General features: G+C 43.2%; 1 protein-coding gene across 1 annotated transcript in view; it reads right to left on the reverse strand.

Annotated features, from left to right (window-relative positions):
- Positions 1–20,637, reverse strand: part of LOC126379770 (dystrophin, isoforms A/C/F/G/H-like) — a 321,313-nt gene that overhangs the window by 89,361 nt on the left and 211,315 nt on the right. The window contains exon 34 of the mRNA XM_050028589.1: positions 6,027–6,199. Coding sequence (XP_049884546.1) covers positions 6,027–6,199 — 173 coding nt within the window. The remainder of the gene's footprint in view (positions 1–6,026; positions 6,200–20,637) is intronic.

A 20,637-nucleotide genomic window follows, 5' to 3' on the forward strand; every position in this document is an offset into this window, starting at 1 on the left:
TGATGAGTTGAGGCCGGCTCAGGCCAGGGCGTGCTGGACGATGGCGGCGCAGCGGGCCAACTGTTACGCAGCTGGCGGGCTGCACGTCCACCGGTCAACCTCGCAGACCTTCACCGGGCCTTATCCGGTGTGTTGACAAAAGGAGAGGCGCGGCACTTCCACATGCGCGCCGCACAAAGGAAAGCTTCGACGTGCAAACAACCAAGGCAAGCTCCGCCGAAATGAAGCTTGAAATAACTTGCAAACGCAGAAGAAAACAGTAGCAATCTTCATTCACAAAATTTGTTGAAATAGTCTGATCCAATCATAAACTTCTTCTTAGATTAAAACTTGCAAAAACGTTAAAACTTTAAAACGTTAAAACTTAAAGAAAAACTTTTAAAACCCCATCTGCAACAAGGAATGGCAATGATTAGCATGTGGTTCAGCTGACAGCGTGGCAGGGCAACTCACGAGTGTAAAACAAAGAAAATAACTTACAGGTTCATCCGGGATAGTTGGGCATCGCTCGGATGAAACCTAAACCCACCCACTGGACCTTAGGCGATGGGATTTCAGTGATGTTGCTGAAAACAAGGACCTCGAGGTTATCACAAAGTTGGTGCAAAAATATGCACGAAGAATTGCGAGGACTCACCATCTCGGTTAAGTTGTTTATTTAAATCGAGACATCGGCTCTTGATGTCGCCGATAAATCGTGGCTTTTAATTTGCCCACATTATTGTTACGGCAGTGGAGTCTCCGGCGCTCTCGCGACGTCCCCACTTTCCATAACCTGTCTCTCAGCTCAGCCAGCTGTCAGTCTGACACAAGAACCACGAACAAAGTTGCCAAACTAGAAAAAATCTACCAAACCATAAATTCGCCGAATCAACGACAACAATCGATCGACTTGTTTGATCCAAAACCTAAATAAAATATAATATAATTTCAATAAATGTTGCAGATAATTTTAATATACCAAATTTTGAAGAAAATAAAATAATTAAAAATATTCGGGCCCATCGATAACCCTGCAGCGCCATCTGTGATTTCCTGCGGGTAAAATATAAAAACAACGTTATATCGCCAGAAACCACAAGATGTCGCTACAAGGCTCGTTGGTCCGAAATGCTTCGTTACAAGCTATACTCGTATAAAGCATCAATCCAATAACTCAATTTGCGTCGCGCTAGTGTGTTCCCGTTTATGAATATTGGCAGAGTGTTACGGCGTCAGTAAAGCCGAGTCTCCTTGTTTTATTCGCGATGAAATCACTAAACAGAGCGCTTTACGACGCCACGTATGCAGATCGCTTTTATTGTGCTAGTTGGGGCCATGCAACACGCGAATCGCGGTCGCCAAGCGGCGAGCACACACGCGTCAACAATCGACAGGTCCTCTAAAGCTGCACACAACACATACATAAGTACTTAATGCGATATGAAACATTAAGCATCAACAATAATCACATATGTAGAAATCGGTATACTTATGATAGATACGAAAAAAGCTCAGGTAGCACATTTTAAACCCCTTTCCGATATCAAGGTTTAAAACCATTCCTAAGTTTGTGATGTTCATTATTAGTGGTCTAGTTATAACCCGGCTAGATCTCTCAACTGAAGTCTCTCGTTTTAAGGCTTGGAAAACCAAGTTTTATGTGGAATTGAAAAGGAATCAAACACACTTTATGCCTCTTAGAGCATGTCTCTTATCGGCCGCAAACATATCTTGGCAGCGCCCGCTATTGTAAAAGTTTTATCGCCGCTATCACTTGTAAAGTGGGCAATAAAATCACTTTTACGTGGGTGCCTGCACGACTTATCACAGTAGATGTTACTGTACTCTATTATAATGTTTATTCTGTTATCTCTGCCTTGATGTATGGCACGCGGTTGGCACCGGCTTGGATGTCTGTAACAAAACAAAGGTAGGTATCTCAATGGGTGGTGTTAAGTCATGCACCTACAGCATGCAGGCCGTGGCTGCCTCCTCAGCCGGCTTACGCCGGATGTGGTTACGTCACAAAGGATGACGGCCGAGCGTAATTCGGGAAATTTCGCTCGTGTTCGGCATGCGAGCTATGCACTCAAAGGCGGCGTGAATTTGTAATTTTGAGTCGGGGCCGGCGCCTACCCGTGCCGCCAGCTGCCGGCTCGGCGCGCGTGCCGCGAACTGCATCCGATACCCGGACACTTCTATCTAATTAAACGCATACATCAGCCACAATACGCATCAAAATCCACTTCAATCAAAGGGAATTAAACACACTCCGTTTATTATTGGATTGCGCTCAATTTTTTTTACAGTTAATGGCGACTAAGGGAAGAAGATTTATGACGTATCGTTAAGTTAGAATGATTAATTCAGTCCAGTTGGGGCCATAAAATAAAGAGATCGGAAAATTTATACGGAATGAATAATAAGGGCGGAAGAGACGCAGTCAACAGTGTACGTACAGCGAGCATGAACTTGTGAATTACATCTGGAGTGTTATCTTTTCTTCGGTAAAATTACTTACTACAAGTCATGCTTCAAACTGTTTTTGTTAAGTTGTGCTTGCCAGTTTCAGGGCCTATCGTTAAAAACAGATGGCTGACATTAAAAATGACTGTTACGGGATGAAAATTAAAATTTTGGCGGTTATTTATCGACCTGTCAATGGAGGCGGGTGCTTTAGATTGAGTAATTCGAGTCGCTAATTGAAAAGTAACTATGGGCATTTTTCATCCTTCGAACCGGAAATAAGTAGCTGCCAATATTATTTGATCGTCCGCATTCGCTTTACCATTGAAGGCTTATGATTTATTATATCGGGAACACAGAGCAACAATGCATCAGTGTTTGGTAAAGTGATTAAATCGCGACACCTTCTGAAGTAAGGATACGTGTTTGACTACAACAATGATAGTTAGCCCAGTGATCAACCCTACCCAGGCGTGGATTGTTTTATTGTATAATTTAAGAATGCAAATCTAGGCAAATAGGTTCACAATCATAAAATTGCCAGTGCAATCTCGAGGAATAAATTATCTCCACTCTCCATACTGAAGCTAGCGTTAAGTATCTTTACGAGGGCTTCGTTACTTCATCCCGGTGCTAATGCCAGCGCCATTGTGGCTCACCTTACGGAATACCGCCGTATACTTCCGATGAAAATCAATTTCGCTTAGGAAGGATTCCATTATCGTACCGTATGCAGGCAACTGTGTCTATTCGGATTAGGAATTGAATAGGTGACCGAGCAAGCTGTATCCCAATCAGACAACCAATTTACATGACTTATGATAACGGCTGACAACAATGCGGAGCTCCGGAGGGTTGATTGACACCGGCCAATCAGGCTCGAGGAGCCGCTGCATGCACAGTATTATGTTACCTACAGAGAACTAGCCACTTGTGGGGTAAAGTTCGCTGCACAAATGTAATGTCTAACCCGAAACTTCTCTTCGATCATTCAGTTCGACATGTTTTGACAAAACCATCTCAAAATATTACAAATAGGAAAATAAATAAAAGACGACAGCAGAAGAGACACGTCTTTCAATTTAATTTTTGCAGCAATAAAGGCAACCTTCACAAAAATGTCAGAAGCGAAAGCCGCAAAGCTCAACGAAACAATATTGTACATAATGAAATTCTCCTTTCATAATGACAATTTAGCCTAAATAGTTTCTTGTGACTGGTTAGCACAATTTCCTGTTTCATTTACTTTGAGTCCCTTTTTGAAGATTGTCCAAATTTCGAGTTAAAATTATTTTCTGATAGATGGGACCAGCGCCTCTAGACTTCAAAGTGAATTATATCTAACGCTCTTTTAATTGACAGCTCGGGGTGATTGTCAGGTCCGCGATGCTGACAGCGCGCGGGCGCACCCACGGCGCCTTGTGAGAGACGCCGGGAAGGAACGGCTCCCTTCGCTACTGTTGGATAGGCTATCGCTATGCTTATCAAAACACTCATCCCATGACCACAAAGAAGCTATTTTAGCGTGTAGGTGTGCTCTGCAGGCCCGGCTGACCGCGCTCCAAAGGCCCATGTTGACCACAAAGCGCGTCCAACTTCAAAATCAATACAATTTGCGCCATTTTCACGTATTTATCGTTAGTACGAGCGCGTCGTGCCCAGCTATAAATAACGGTAATAGCGTTGTCCACCAATTTGAAGTTTTTGCTGCAAAAACAGTTAATTTTTAAAAGTATCCTGTTAGTGCAAACTGCTTTTAACCTTCATAAAACGGTCGGGACGACACGTCGTATTAGGAGCGTCATGTTTTATATTTTTTATTAAAACCTAAGTCACATTAGTTTCATAATAGAGAAGGCAATGGACAAGTAAATCCAATTGACATAAAGAGTTGCCGGACCTCACTCCTTAATAATCTATTTCTTCCTTCTACCCCTTAACCGGAACACGACTCGCTGACGTAGTCCATCTAGGATAAACCCACGCATGACAGCGGTTTCAATCTTCAAAACGATACCTATCATGCGTGGAAGCCGGTTGGCCGCTGGCGAAATTTACAAAAAATGATGGTGTGGTGTTGGTACCGTACCTCTGCCGGCACCGGCGGCGGACGGCGGCCGCGGATTGGCCGGCCGGCCCCCGCCCCGCGCCGTGCCGCCAGGTAACGCCGGATGATGGCGCTAACTACATTACCGCCCAAATTGCTCTAGCCGCCGCCGACTCTTATTGCTACAACCGGATTGATGGCAAACTGGTGTATTGGCACTTTACATATACTCGCGTTCATAGCCTGCCAACGGACGCTAACAACATTTCCATTACACAGGCCTCCGAAATGCAAAAAAATCTAATCGAAAAATGACGTTAAACGAAGTATGTTTGAAAACGGTACGAAATATCGGCAGCAGTACAACATCGTCGCGGCAGCTGGCGCGCACGCAGACGACGCGGCGCGGGCAACGTGTTGAGTGTTCCCGGGAGGGTCAGCTATAGAACAAACAAAACGATTTTTATGCGAACACCGACGCTCGTAAAGTTAAGAGCCATTCGGAAATTTTCAACAGTTAATTCTCTAAACCTATCCCGAGTTTTTATGCCCGCAGGGAGAGTCCGATAATAAATCTTTCCACTCTACACACCAACTGGAACTGAATTGATATCACAAACAAGAATTAATTGAGAAGTGTCCCGCGGCGATCGGAGACCGGCGCGACGGCGGCCGGAGCGGCGAGCGGGGCCGGTTCCATCATCACTTCTCAGCAGCTCTGAGGACGATGGATCAATCCGGTTCAAGTGGTGAATAAAACTCCACAATTTGTAGAAATCCTCGCAGTTTCCATTTCAATGGATAGCTATTTGATTCTAATTTTATGTATGTAGTTTGAAACAATTTCCCACTTCAAATTAAGTATTTCCATTATAGGAGTGTGATTGACTGGTTAATTAGTAATACATAGTTTAGTAATACTCGTACATTCCAACTAAGCAATCTATTAATATAATTTTAATAGTCACACGCAGAGTGTGAAATTGTTTGAATAAAATTTAATCACAACTGCGGAATGCAGCAATTATTTGGCAGAAATTGTTATAGTTTGTGTTTATGTATCATAGTAATAGACGGTCGGGTGTAGTTGCAAAACGTTTGCACAGAGGAACGGAGTAAAGATCGGGAGGGGTGTAGGGTCTGCAATAGCTCATAATCAAATCAGGGAGTAAGACTGTCAGCAGCGGGCTGGTGCCTCAGGAAGTATATCGAACACGAGGTCGAGCCTGAAAGAGATGTCGTGGCAATATCGAAGTTTACTGTCCAAACTTCTGGCAGTTCACTGAACACTAATGCTCTCAGACGACGCCCTGAGCCGAGGTTCGCGCCCAAATAGGCACCCTCGGTCATGTTGTCTTTAAAATAGTACCGGGTGAGAGCGATCGGCGCTCCTCATTTGTCCAACCAAGTAGTTGCTGCCATTTGCGGCAAATCTAAAATAAGTCAAGTCAAAATAAACTGAAGACCGAACTAAAAGGAAGGGTTTAGCTCAGCAGTGTAACAATTGGCAAATTAGATGTGTGTGACTTACCTGATAGCCATGCTCTTGGCCTTGAGGTGGTGCCAGCGCTGGTTCATCTCGTCCAGGCGCCGCTGCAGCATGACGGCGTCCTCCTGCGAGGACAGCGACCCCAACAGCCGGCGGCCCGTGCCCGTGAGCGACGCGTACACATCGCGGTGCGTCTCGATCTCTGACTGCAGGTCCTGGCGACAAACATCACCATGTTAAAAATCATCATACGACCATAGATTATCATAGATGTATAAGTTTGAAGGACAACTGTAAGTACAAAAAAATACTTTGTTGAACTCAATCTTTTCAAATTTTATACCAGAATATAATAAGCGAAACGCCCACCTCAAGCATCTTTCATTTCTAGCAATATTATACCGCTCGCTTTTATCGCTTATTATAACTTTTTAGCAGAAGGTGAGATGCTTAATTAAAATATTAGAATAAGTATTAATGTTATCACTACGACGTAACACAAAGTCAATCAAATACTAATTCAATTCATATTAAATAGCAACAGCCAGTCTATTCGCTAAAACCTCCGCTCGCTTCGCATTCGGATACTTGGAGAACTTTAACACTGCTGGAACGCGTGTCAAACAAGGTGTTAATTAATTAACATGATAGTAAACCTTAGGCAAACTTTCATTGAATAGTGATTGATTTAAGATGATGTGGCAAATTTAACTACAGAAAGGATAAACTTATCTAGACGAAACGGTCGTTTGAGATATTACTTACACGTACACTTACAGAAAATAACGAGAATAATTAGCGCCTAGATCAACTAAGCATAAGATAAATATTCGAAACGAGACGGAACAAAAAATGTGATGACGTCACAGTCTTCTGAGTGAAGTTGTTACTTGGCTAAAAGTTGTAACCGTGAACGAATGACGACGCAACTTACGGAACCTTACTCCCGAGTTGTAAATGTAGCGGTAAATATGAATAAGTTGCTCAGGTCGTGCGAAGGAACCCAATTAGCCTAAAACTGGATGCATCAGCAGAGCCCTACTAGCCCCTCAAATTAATGTAGGCGTACTTAAATAACCGCTATTATGAATGCACTATTTTCTAGGAGCACGTACATAGCCTAATTAACTCGGGTTGGAACTTTACCGGCGCGTATAAGATTACATCTGAATCTAGAATCATGGCAGCAAGTTTGTGGAACATTTTTGATACGAGGAAATACGCTGGAATGTTTACTCCAGTAAATCCAAGTCAAAACGTGAAAAGCGGCGATATCTCACAGAATCCGTCGGCCGCAACTTGTTTGGCTGACGTAAGAGGGCAATTTGTCCGCGGCCTAACAAACGCGCGCGTCCTCAGCCTTCATTCCCGGCCTGTCTACATCACTACCAACCACACTCAATAATGACTTATTTATTTCCAGCGTTAGGGCTATAAATAAAATAAAAGACAAGAAAAAACGGAAAATAAGAATCCTAAACACTTCCATTGGTGTGAACTACATAAGTAGCATTGTGTGGGTACAGTTAGTGTACTAAATGCGCTCGGAATAGGCCAAAGCGATCATCTGTAAGCCAACCCTACGACATATAGAAGAAAATAGCCATAACGGCAACACGCCCGCGCCGACCACGTGGTCCGGTGCTCGCCGGGTACTTCAGTTACCCAACATGCAATGAGTGAAGCCGCCAACAAGGCCGCCGACATAATGTTGCCCACATAACCCGGCTGGTATATAGTAATTGGGCAACGGGTTGCGTATTTTTGTGCAGTACCCTCACTGACCGTCCTTCCCGTGTATCTCGCCGCCGTAATACTCCATGTAAACTGCTAACATTAATGCTATACAGAAACATTCCAATTTAATCCGATTAAATTTAGAAACCCGCACACGTGTGGTCGCGTTCTACACAGCTACCAATGTTCATTCCACATTGGAAATTGTGAAACAACGGGTGGAACCTGAGAATTGAAATCTGTTCAATATTCCACCAGCACATCATGGGAGCACGATGCAGGTATTATATAATACTACTGCCAGGGTTCCCAACTTGATCGGCTTAACTGCAGTATTGTTCTCATTTTGCAATGATAAATTATGTGTTAGAATATTTCAATAAGTACCAAGGTCTAAAATAGGCATCAAGGAGGTCCGGTACGCACTTGCTGCCGTATGACAGTAGCAGCAATAGCGGCGGTCGGCGGCGGCGGGCGTTGTACAGGGACTTCCACCAAGTACGTATAGGTATAGTCATACAAGTTGATGATTCGGACCATGATTCTGAATTTACAGGAATTTCCCGTCAGAAAATTCATAAAAAAAAATTGTTTTTTTTTTCATACTTTTGCGGAGAAATCCATTAGATATTAACTCAGAATCATGGTCTGAATCATTCCGGGCAACTCTCATCATGTACCTCGCATTACATACCGTAATAAGAAGAGGTAATTAAACTTGTTTATCGGGTTTTTTATTGTCAGTACTTTAGCTAGTTCATCTGCCTCTGACTACCCCAACTGGAAATACAGTCCTGAGCTAATGTTATGTGTGTGTGTGTTGTTGGTTTTTTGTTTTCATACATTTTGCTTTCCTTTATTGCTGCCATAACAAAAACTACCGCTGAAAATTAAATCTTGTAAAATTAACATATTATTTTTAATTTTTCCACAGTATCGCTAACCTCCTAAAAGTACAGCCAAAGTAGTAAAGCCAGCATGTAAAACCCTATTATTTCCGACCCTTGTGCGTTCAAATTACGGCTTCCTGTCAATGTTTAAACAGATAAATAAACCGAAACTGACATCGCAAAATTCCGTCGCCGAAAAATGCGCGGTGTTGTGTACGTCCCGGAAATGTGGTGCGGGCGCAATATTGATGTTGTTTGCGCGCGCTATCGGACACGCGCAAAAACCTTCATAACATTAACGCTTTATTGAGGTGGCAAGGCCGCCACCCGCAACTGCCCGCAGCGACACGCAGCCGCACGCACGCTATCATCATTCTAAACTCCCCTTTGTTCCAACTTTCAACCTCTGAAAGTAAACGTCTTTGACTATTAAATGTGCAAATTTTATTTGACCATCATCTAAACAATTTTGTTGACGGTCTCCTCAAGGTCGTAGGGATCAACACTACGGTGAATAACAAGATGGATCTTAATAATAATTATGTTATTGTGTTACGTTCAAGCAAGCCACAACTTCCACAGATTGTTACGAAAATTAAAGCGAAGAAATTAATTTTACAAATAGAAAAAGCGTGTTAAAAACAGAATTTCCGTGCGGTAATTAATAGTGCTTGTTCCGGCGGGTTACACGAAGCTGACAACGCCAATGATGTGGAAAATAAAATCGGAAAACAGAGGCGAAAATGAACCGGAATTAATTCCAAGCGAAATTGAAATGAAACCTCAGGTAAAATTAAAATAAAACGCGCTTCAGCCGCCGTAGGGCCGCCACCGCCCCCGAGCGCCTCACTGAGCGGCTCACTGAGTGAGCTCAGCTCCGTCGCGATCCAACTACAAAACCTTTCAAACTGAAACTGTATCAGCGGAATCTCTTGCCTTACAATCATGTAAACCAGTGTAGTAAATAGAAGTTTTTGATAAATCAAGCAAGTATGAAACTAACATATTATGGTGAAGTACAATATAATTATGTACTTATAAGTATTTTGACGAAGCCTCTGTGGTAGATGCCTTTTCTTTTTGTTTTTTATTATTATTATTATTAAAATTAGATATCATTCATACTTATATAAGCATAAGTGTCATTACAATTCATATCAATTGTAAATATCCAAAGGTGATCTATAAGCACAAACAAGAACAACATTACGTTCAAATTACAATATATTCACCATAAAAGTCTATACGCAGTTATTTTTTTTTTTATTTACGCCTATAAGTGTCCGCTAGAGTAGTTGGTAGGTAAAAAGGTAATCTTCTAAAGTGATCGTGAGTTCAAATTGGAGTCAATAAAACTAAGCGACGCGCGTCACTAGCTCCTGGTAAACAAACGTGCAATCACAGCCGCTGTTAACGAAATTTTCATTAAAGCTGTGCGCACACGCCACGCCCCGCGCTAGCATTCAAACGGATGGGAAAATTCAGAAAATACAATTTTAAAATAAAGGCCGATATATTTGATTACAGCGTGAAGCTATTTTGCGCTTTTCAAACCTGGTCAAGTTCAATATCTTTGAATCGATACATTGTGGTGATCCGTAAAAGCATTGTGTATATTAACCAATTAGCCACATATTCAGATATCCTCCTCACACAACATAGCGGCAGACCCAAAACGACCATAAAGATTTGTAAAATACCGCATTCAGTGTACACGGCGCGGCGCGGGCTTATCCGTTAATGCTGGGGAGGTGATTACGTGCGGGCAAAGTAAACTCGCCTCTATGATTGACGTTAGCTAATGAAGGCGCGGACAAACAACATCTCCGATTCACATGAGCCGCAGTCGCTGTCCGCGCCCGCTGCACCAGACACCCGCCCCTTCGTATGGGTTGTTTATGAATAACTAATCCGACCATGTATAATAACTAACGCAAGAATTATTAATAATGGTAGAGTTCCCAGATAAACAGGAAAAGATTGAGGTTGTGACCTTTTCTAAACACACACTTTTCCAAGTCGGTAACTACCTACCTGTTAAAATTTTACAAATTATATTTGACACTTTTCTGTGTCAGAAGTTCAGAAGTAGGTATTTTTCAGGAGGCTTTGTAAACTAGAGAAATATAACCCGAGACAAGATCAACAGGGTCTCAAACGGAGATTCACCTGCGGGAATGAATGTTTGTCGTGCAGCGGGCACACATGGCTCTGCAGCCGTGCAGCCATGTTCGTACAGTAAGCCTCAAATCAAATTCAATCTTGTCGCGAAATCAAATACTCTTCGTTGTACTTGAAAAGGAGATAACTCGGTGCTGCAGGTTGATGTTGACCTGACCGCAAACATCGGCTCGGGACCCTGCATATTGATTTATTTTTTGACGTGACTTATGCTCGATTTGCCGCAGATGGTATTAACTACTTGCCTGGCTAAATAGGGAGCACTGAGGGCTGACAAAATTTAAGACAACAGGCCTGGGTGCCCATTGCACAACGGTTGGCAGACCTAGGAGTAGGTCTATGTGCAGATTTTCGACAGAGCTCCCGAAAAGTTTGAGAAGGACTCGCCTGAGAGAAAACTACCCCTACATAGGTCATTGCAATTTCTTTATAAATGTAAAGCTTGAGAACTGTGAATCATTATGTAGTTAGAAAATATCACTCATCTCTAACATTATAATATTAGGGCTTGAAGGGGAAATGGAATGAACAAATTTTTTTTGCCGAAATTGATACTCGTGGCGAAAACGTCAAAAGTTAACGTTATTACTGAATGTCTGTCTCTACAAGCAAGATACTCCAGAAATCTCAAAGACGGCATACTAAAAAAATATACAAAATAAAAGGGAACACAAAAAAATGGCGAGTATTATTTCGATTTACCTAAACCTTGTGCGGATGTTTGGAGGTGGCCTGTCAGGAGGCTGCGGCCGACGCGGAGACGCTGTGTGATGGAGTGTGCAATACTTGTTAACGAGAATGGCGTCCTCCGCCAATTTATTATAATAGCCAAGCTTTGTTTCTCGGGCTCGCCCCGCCCGGCACAATGCTTCATTATTACATTAGTGGACCGGACTGATCCTCCCGCGTCTCACACTGTGATTTATTGCCGAACAGATTTACCTGACCACTTTTATAAGAAACAACAAACAAAGAATAATTTACGGAACGCGTATTTTTACTTTCCGTACCCGTGTTTTCATAAGCTCGAATATATAATTCATCAATTTATTTAAAGCGGTAACTTGATATAAGAAATGCTTTGAGAATTCTTCCGTGTGGGTAGCACCTACAATATTTTTCACTTTTTTGGCCGATGAAAAGAATGGCGTAGGCATAGACACTGATGATTTTATCAAGTGGGCCCTTTACGTTTGAAGTTTCCAGATATTATTTCGTGATTATGAATGGCGGTTTGTATAACAAGCCTGTTTGGGAGAGCAGTTCAAATTCAAACGAGGCAGAATTTGGAAACCGCTTTTCAATTGTTATAATTTGTGCATTAATTGCGAGGTGAGTATTGTACTTAGTTGCAGTGTGCAGCGCACGGGACGCACGGCGCGCAGAGAGCGGAGCCGTAGAGGCGGCCGCAGGTGCGCGGACGCGGAGGCGGGGTATCGTTAAATTGATACGCTCCTTAAATCCACACTGAGCTCCTTTTACACTGTAAAATAATCAGTGCCACTCTACAAGGCCTTCTTTACCGAGTTCTAGCGGTTGTTAAATTAATTAAAAAGTTTACAGCCTTTTCGACCTTGGAACCATTTTTCTGCGATTCATGAACAGAATGATAAAAGATTTAAATACATAGATAAAGGCGGTCACTTGTACCTAATTTACTTTCGCGTATGTCACCTCTTTATCTCCCGCGTGTCTCTTGGGTCGGAGAATCACATGTCTCCTGATTGATAATTTCGATAACTTGTGTAATACGTCAGCGTCACGTGGCGTTCAGTGCACATCGCAATTGATGAGATCATGTGATACGCATTCAATCATCACTGATTTTCATATTAATATTTATACAATATTGAATACTTTTTAATATTGATAATTCAATGAAAACGTCTGAAAAATAATAACTGCATGATTCTGGTGTTTTATTTGAGTTGAGCAGTTATTACGCGCCGCCGCCGCCGCCGCCGCCGCCGCCGCCGCCCTCTGTTTGCTTAGCGATTTAAGCGAGCACGAAATACACTTCTTGTTTTTGTTACAAAATAACAAAACGCTAAAGTTTTATATTCCCCGCTCCACGCGCACAAGGCATTTTATGTTCGTAAATTAGGTAAAAAAGGAATTGCCTTCTCTATGTTGTCAATTGAAAGAACTGCCACGGTCGACTCGGTGTGCTATTATCGCCTGATTCATCTGTTTAACCGAAGTAGAACCTAATTGATTTGAGAAGAAAGCCCCCTGGCGCCAGCGCCGGCGTGTTATTGAACAGGAACAGATCGAGAGCGATCTTATTAAAGGACGATGAGCCGCATTATGATTGCTCGCGAACGCTCCATTATTCGTTGCATGTATTTTATTCAATATATTCCGGTCTCGCAGACCTCAAGATGTCACGACACGTCATCCCTACAAAATTATGTAAATTCTCCATAAAACCGGGTCCAAATGGGTCCGAGTGATAGACGTTTAACACGTTAAGGAGTTGAGAATTAACAGCGAGAATTAGTCAAATGTTTTGAGGAGGATCACGCCGTGACCGGAATCGGTAATGTGGCGGATTACACACGTACACCGACGACGCACCGCGCGCTCGCCGGACACCGGCCGCCGGGCACCGGACACCGGACGCGGGCCGACAAAATGGCCGACGTTTTTGCGCGTGAATTAGCTTAATTTACGGGTGAAATAATGTTAATTGTCGTTTTAAAAAGATCACCGCTGAGGTGACACATTTAAAGATAAGGGTAAATTGGTGCCCACAGGTAGGCGTAGTTAGTTTAATATTTATTTTATACCTAACCGATTATGATTTTGTAAATATGCAATATTTTCTGATACTTATCTGAATTAAGTTACATCACCTATTTAACAGGAATCTGTACCTAATGCACCAGAGAGTTGAAAGTCAAGCAAGGCACTTAATCAAACAAGCTCATAAATCAACAAAAATCCCACAATATCAAAACATTCCTAACCCTCCATTTCGAATAAAAAAATCGACTAGAATCCCCCGAAGTGAATAAATCAAGTCGCAAACGACTGCAGAACCGGATCAAGCGGGTAATCCCGCGCCTGGTAACCGGGTTGTAACCGGATTTAGCTGGATATACCCGGCCCGGGCACCTGCGATAACGACCTGCTCGCGGCCGCTTCAATGGAGACTAGTTCGCACTTGCTCACTCATTCTTCCTATAACGAATGAACATTTCAAAAAGTGTTAAGCAGTTGTCTTCAAATCGATTAATCACTATTAAAAACCAAAATTGTGCCAAAAGGACGACATGTAATAACTGCTCAACTCAAAACATAAACTTAAAATACTTTGTCTGGTAAATACTGGATAAACAGAAGCACAAACTGTACCGCATGATCCGTGTTTTAATAGGCAAATAGAGCGCGAGTGGAACGTTTTACGTAAGTCAGACATAACTGTTTATCCGTTTCTCTCAGTGAATACAAGTTTGTGAACAGTAATCCCGAAACAAATCTCGATATCAATTCCTGTTCAGTTCCCAAGTTGTCTGCTTGATATTCACGAGGCGCGGCTGCAAGGAGCGGCGAGCAGCATGAGAGCGGCACGTCTAACCCCGCCGCCACGTGACGCTGCTCACCAGATCAAACTGAGCAAAATCTCTTCAAATATAAATTGAAAACAATTCCTCCAATATGCTAGACATTTTGAGGTGCCCAATTAACAGGACCTGAGGCACAACTGCAAGTTCCCAATTAGCTAGATCATACCGCAATCCTATCGGAAAACTGATTTAAATTTCTAGATTATTGGATTTGGAACCAATTAGCTGAGATAGCACTCTACATTTCAATCGTGGCAATTCCCGCTCGTTATACGGTATTGGTTCAGGTATTGTTATGATCACCAGTCTACGATGAGCTGCCGAGTGGCGTTGGAACTACTGCAAATGGATTTTTGCTAATTAATTTCTCTTCGGAGAAGGTTGCCATCGTTTTCTTTATTGGCAGAATGACAGCAACATTGAGTGAGGAGGCTCAAAATTGGATGCTCAGCCTGGAGGCCCAAACTCCAAATGTGCAGATTCACGGAAGCCGCCGGGAGGAGCGCGGGGCCGTAATGCAGTTAGGAGGCTCGACCACGGGGCGCTGTCAATTAGCAGCATTTTGTCTGTAATGAACTTTGCCACCTCTGTTAACTACGGATATGTAGACGTGACGATATTTTATTCCGTGTAACTAAAATAGACGCTAAACAATAAGTGATTTGACCGATAGTAAATTTGCGAATCGAAATGGTATATAATAATTCTGCTAGCTGTGTTCATATACAGAGGTGAGTAGCAGGCGGACACGTGCTGGAGGCTTCAAAGCGTGCGCTGGTCAGCTGGAGGCGGGCGGCGGCGCGCACGTCCCGACACATTTATCATAAATAAGCCGCGAGTGTATTAGAGCAGCATTAATATTCATAGGACGTGCAGATAACTCGCGTGTGTCACACAAGATGTTAAATTAATTTCGTTAAGGGGCTGCGCTCTGCGGACAACGACGTGCCGGCGGAGGGGCCGCGGGGGCGGGGATGTTGCAATTTGAATACGACATGATCGTTTGAAACTTCACTGGCAGATTGGTTTTTGCAAACTAAATGGAAATGAGAAGAGAATAATTTTTGGGAATCGCATTTTACGATTTGATCGAATGTTCTGGTAGGAAATAAAAATACAGCAAGTAAACGAATTTTTTTTTTATGTTTGTGTAATCTGTGTTTGCTCGTGAAAATACAAATCCAATCAAGCAGATGCATCGGGCTCGTGAGGCTAATCGAATGTAAACCTTCCTCGCCTGCCCACCCTGTCTTAGCAGCCAATTTCAGGCCTATAAGGAAAGGGGTCGTATTCGCAGCGCTATCAAAGAAAGCCTCTGTAAACAGAGTTACCCTTAACTGAATTTGGAAGACGTAATCTCGCAGGGGGCCCTAGGTAATTACACTTATCATTGTGGGGTTTCTGTAGCCAATCACTCCGCGTCACGCGTTGATCGATGGTCGCCAAAACATGTATCGGAAAACACTCCATAAAGGGCACGTTGACATACCTTCTTGTATATTGACGGGGTGACGGGAGGTCCGCGGCGACGGCGCACGCGCCAGGAAGCATTCACGCACAAACATTATTTCACCAATTACTAAGATTGAATTTGATCTGACAAAAAGGAAGAATAGTAGGTGCGCTCCGTTAAAATGCGTTTTTATATTGAGAAAAAGATTGTGAGGGCAAACGGCAGACGTTTTTCAAACGTAAAATCTATTGGGGTTCGGTCAGATTACTTATAAAATATGGCAGATAAAAGAAATTTACATATGCCCGTCGTAATAAATGGCCCAGTACAAGACCCTTTACGTATCTGTCCTTTAAGCAATAATTTTGGACTTAGTGGCCCTAAAGTTGTACGAAATAATAATAATAAAAGAATAATAATATAAACTAGATTATTAAAGGCCACTGAAACTTTGTTTGTAAAATGAAACGAAAGAAGAATTAGTATCGATAAGGTAAAGGTAAAGTGTCCCCACCTGTTTTGAACTATTCTGTACCCGAATACCTACTTGAAGAAACTTGGACCATAAATTGTTTACTGGTGGATCTACCCCCCGCCGCCCCCTCCTGCCGCGAATAGTCAGAAGAGGCCATTAAACCTAAGTTAATTAATAGGTACAATTCCTTCGTCGTGCTTTCATTCACCCGTAACCGTGTCAAGTGTCAAACCGGGCTTTACCTTTAATTACCGACACATGTGCGAAACTCACAGCTCCCTCCCAAACCTTACTGTGACGTGATAAGGTATAGATCGTGATGGTTGGTAAGGTGTAAACTAGAAGTCAGAGTTAACTGGGGCTATGATTAATTAAAGTAAGTCGTATCATGGAGCGGTAATCTGCACAGGGCGTGGGTGCCGCCGCGCCGCCGGCAGGCCCCGCCGCACGGGATTACGTCCGTGAGACCAGCTCAGTTGCCGTGCTTCACACTGTTTGACAAATGACAATTTAGTAAATATACTCACCTTTTCGAAATGCTTGACTTCGGCGAGCAGCACGAAGTTGATGTGAATGAATCTGGCATCTTCGCAAGAACGCGCTTTTATTCTATATCCAGGCTTTGTATGATAATATCTATAACCCGTATACTCCGAACTATTAATGTCCACTTTTAGTGCACCTTTAAAGTCCCAGTCGCCGCCGCAACCGTAACAAACACCTTTGGTAACGAACTTCTCCCACACGTCGGAGTGCCACTTGGCGAGGCGCGCGCGGGGCGCGGCGGGGCCACTCAGCAGCGGCGGGGCCGCCCCCGCAGCTCCGCGGGGGCGGCCCGGCCATGTGCCCGCGGCCTCGGGCGCCCGGAGGCCGTGTAGACTCCTTTGCAGCTTCCACTCTTCGGTCTCGCTGGTATCAGCTGCCGGTCTCCATCGCCATTTTGAGATCACTCGTAATTTTTTTCAAACTCCTCAGTTAGTCCATTCGCTCATTTGGTTTTGAGTAGTGTCTCAAGCTGGCGTTTCCGGCGTGATTTACGATTGGCATTTATCACTGTAACGAGAACTCAATTTGGACTCGTGACCGATGTTCTCGGCGCCGACTGAAGAGATGTGTCAATGGGATTGGTCTATTTCATGAACGAAGAAATACTTGTCACAGTCGGAGGAAGCCCTCGACAATCTCATAAGCTTGCTCAGAACTTTCTAAATTTTGCTCCCGAGGGTAGCATAAAAAATAACGAAACAAACGCCTTAACTTTGAAAACTTGACACTCTACTTATTAATTAGCGAGTGAAAACCTAAACTGAAAGGAAAATGGCGGCTTTCAACGAAATCACTAAATCATCGTCTCCCGGCGGGGCTCATTGGAGGCCTATTAATCAAACTCTCGAGAGATTAATTAGAAAATCAGCAATTAAGGCTGAAATCGCTGAAATTAAGGAGCGCAGAAACTAAGACGCACGAAGCAAGCTCGTCACGTGCACATAGTGCACGCACGCCCGCACGGCTGGCGTGCACCGCTGCGGGCGCTGGTGGCGAGCATGCAGTAGAAACTCATTACTACAGTAAGCGGATCAACTAATTATTTATTGAGATAATCCAAATGGTATTGTGTGGTCCGCGTCGCGTATGTATGTAACGAGGCGCGTGCGGTGCCGCAGCCAGCGGGCGCGCGGTCGCTGTAATCCCGCTCAAGGAATGAGTTTGATGCCCTAATCCCGGTTACAACAGATTATTCCGGGATGAACACCGACCGACCGAATAATGGTTTTCGTATTTGTAAAATTATCGCTACCGGGCGGGCATTAAACATTTCGGAGAAACTCCTATATGGTACCTACTACAAAACAATTAAAAACACATTTGTATTTTTTTTACACTACATACAGGGTTTTAGTGACATCGTAACGAATACTAAGGATGATTTTCAGTCTATGATTTTGAATTAATATAAAGTGATTCATGATTTTGGTTTAATATTTTTAAATTATTTTTTATTATATACTTTTGCGATGGAAAATTCCACTTGATATTAACTCAGAATCTTGGTCTGAATCATCCCTCTAAGTTTTCGTTACGATATCACTAACACACTGTATAAGAGACAGTACAGAATATTAAGAGCGACTATCAAGGTAGTTAACGAATTAAAATTGGTAGAATTCGGGTCTGGCCGGGCTGGCCGCAGCCATGACAGGCACGGCTCCTACTATACATAGTATACTAACCTAACCGATTTGGTAACGAAGCTAATCTAACCTATTATTTACTAAATTATGTTATGTGCGAAAGTCTATGACATGAATAAGCGTATCATAAGTCACAAGTGGACCTGGGCCGGACACTTAGTTAGACGGAATGGACGGTGGACAAAGGCCGTAACGGAATAGTGGCCACGGGGGGAAAGGTCAGTGGGCCGGCAGCGGCCCGGTGATCGGGTGACATCGTTGCAAAGGCGGGAAAGTTGTGAGTGAGGTTAGCGCAGGACCGGAAAGGGTAGTGCAAAATGCATAGGCCTCTCTGGGTATAGACCCTATTTGGTGGATATGCCAACTATTCGCACAAAGCGCTTCGTATCGTCCTTCATTATGCGCACTATTAAGGAGTGGAATTTTCTGCCGTCTTCTATATTTCCGAATGCATATAACCCGGGTGCTTTCAAGGCCAGAGTGAACAGGCGCCTTCTGGGCGAGCTCGCTCCATCTTAGGCCTCGTCAATGCCTTCGGGCAAGTCTGGGGCCAAGAGCAAACCCATCAAAGGTTATAAAGTTATAAAAATAACTAGTATATTAGGCCAATTTAGAATAGAATAGAAAGACTTGTTCACTTCAGAATGTCTGATCGTAAACAATTTGTAGAGTTGAAGTTACAGAAGAATAAATAGTGAATTGTTAAGGTCCGGTGGGCTGCCCAGTTGTGCAACTGTTCACAGTGTCAGTGGCAAGTTTCCGGTTCCGGTCGCAGGTCACGTCAAGTTGAGCGCAGCGAGCGGAACGGTCTCTTCGGAAACTTAGGTAAATCAGTCCAAAAGGGAAATATTAACTAATTAAAAACTTGTCTGTGCGAATTTCATTGAAGCAAATACAAATAAAATAATGACAGAAACAATTATTCGGAAGCACCCCAATGTTCGGGGTAATTATGCTGACGTTGGAGTGGAGCCAAGCTCCGCTCCTGCTACTTGGCTTCCTCTTGCCTGAGAGGACAAATTGCCCGCTGCTTTGTTTAAAATTAATTTATTTTTAATATTTTCATAACTAACTTATTCCTTACGATGATCCTAAATACTCCAACATACGATCTAACAAGCAACAAATGTCTGTAGGGCTCCACCGAATGTCCTTGACTAATGCACAACACTTAAACATATTTTTAGCATAAACTCAAACTAAACCACGACAAGACTTACCGATCGAAATTGACTTGTTATTGCGAATAAAAATGGAAAACAACAACGTAACGTAACTACGCGTAAAGCGGTTGCAATGAATCATTCCTCGACAGAAGGCCATCAGCAGGACTTGGGCATTGGGCAGCGCTGGCCAACCTGACAACCTTGGGCAACCAAACGAGGGCCCGGCCGGGACCAGGAAATGAAGACGTCCGGTCCAAGCCGCGGTTCGCGTAATGGAATTGTGTTCAGCGCGGCATGAAAAATGCCCCGAGACAGGACATAATCTTGCCAGCAGCCCTCGCTGCCCGGGGAACCTTGTTACGCCAGATTACAAGATTATTGTATTAATACGCATTAATTGAATGTAAATCCATTTAAAGGGAATCTTTATACTTTTTTAAACTTCAATTATTGATTGTAATACGTAATGGTTTTCTATAGTAGCTTTTATTATAGAGACTGTGTAGATTTTTGGATATTCTCCTATCTAATATTAAATATTTGATATAGAATTTAAAATGTGGTTGAAAAAGAACGTCACTTTTACTAAAGTTGGCAAAGTCTAAAACGACGGGTGCGAGCGATTGAAATTCAGGCCGGCAGTGGCACGAACGCGCGGGACATATTTTTAAAGAAGACGTAACCCTCAATTCTGAAAGTTAGCGTTCAGATTCGTGCATTCACGGGGACCGCCGACGACGCGCGACGCGGGGCTAAACGGCGCGACGGCCCGTGCAGGCTGCGATCACGTCGCGCAATCATCCTTTCATCTGGCCACATTTTGATATGCAACTGCACTGAAGAATTTGTCTTCTAGCTCAAACTTCCGCAAACTAAAAATATCGAGATTACCAACGAATGTTATGAATAAGACGATTGTAACAAAGACACCGATTTTGAGTACGAACAGGAAGACGAGATGATTCACCAGTGTTATCAAATGTTCAAATA

Source organism: Pectinophora gossypiella, chromosome Z (assembly GCF_024362695.1).
Source record: "Pectinophora gossypiella chromosome Z, ilPecGoss1.1, whole genome shotgun sequence".
Taxonomy (NCBI): domain Eukaryota; kingdom Metazoa; phylum Arthropoda; class Insecta; order Lepidoptera; family Gelechiidae; genus Pectinophora; species Pectinophora gossypiella.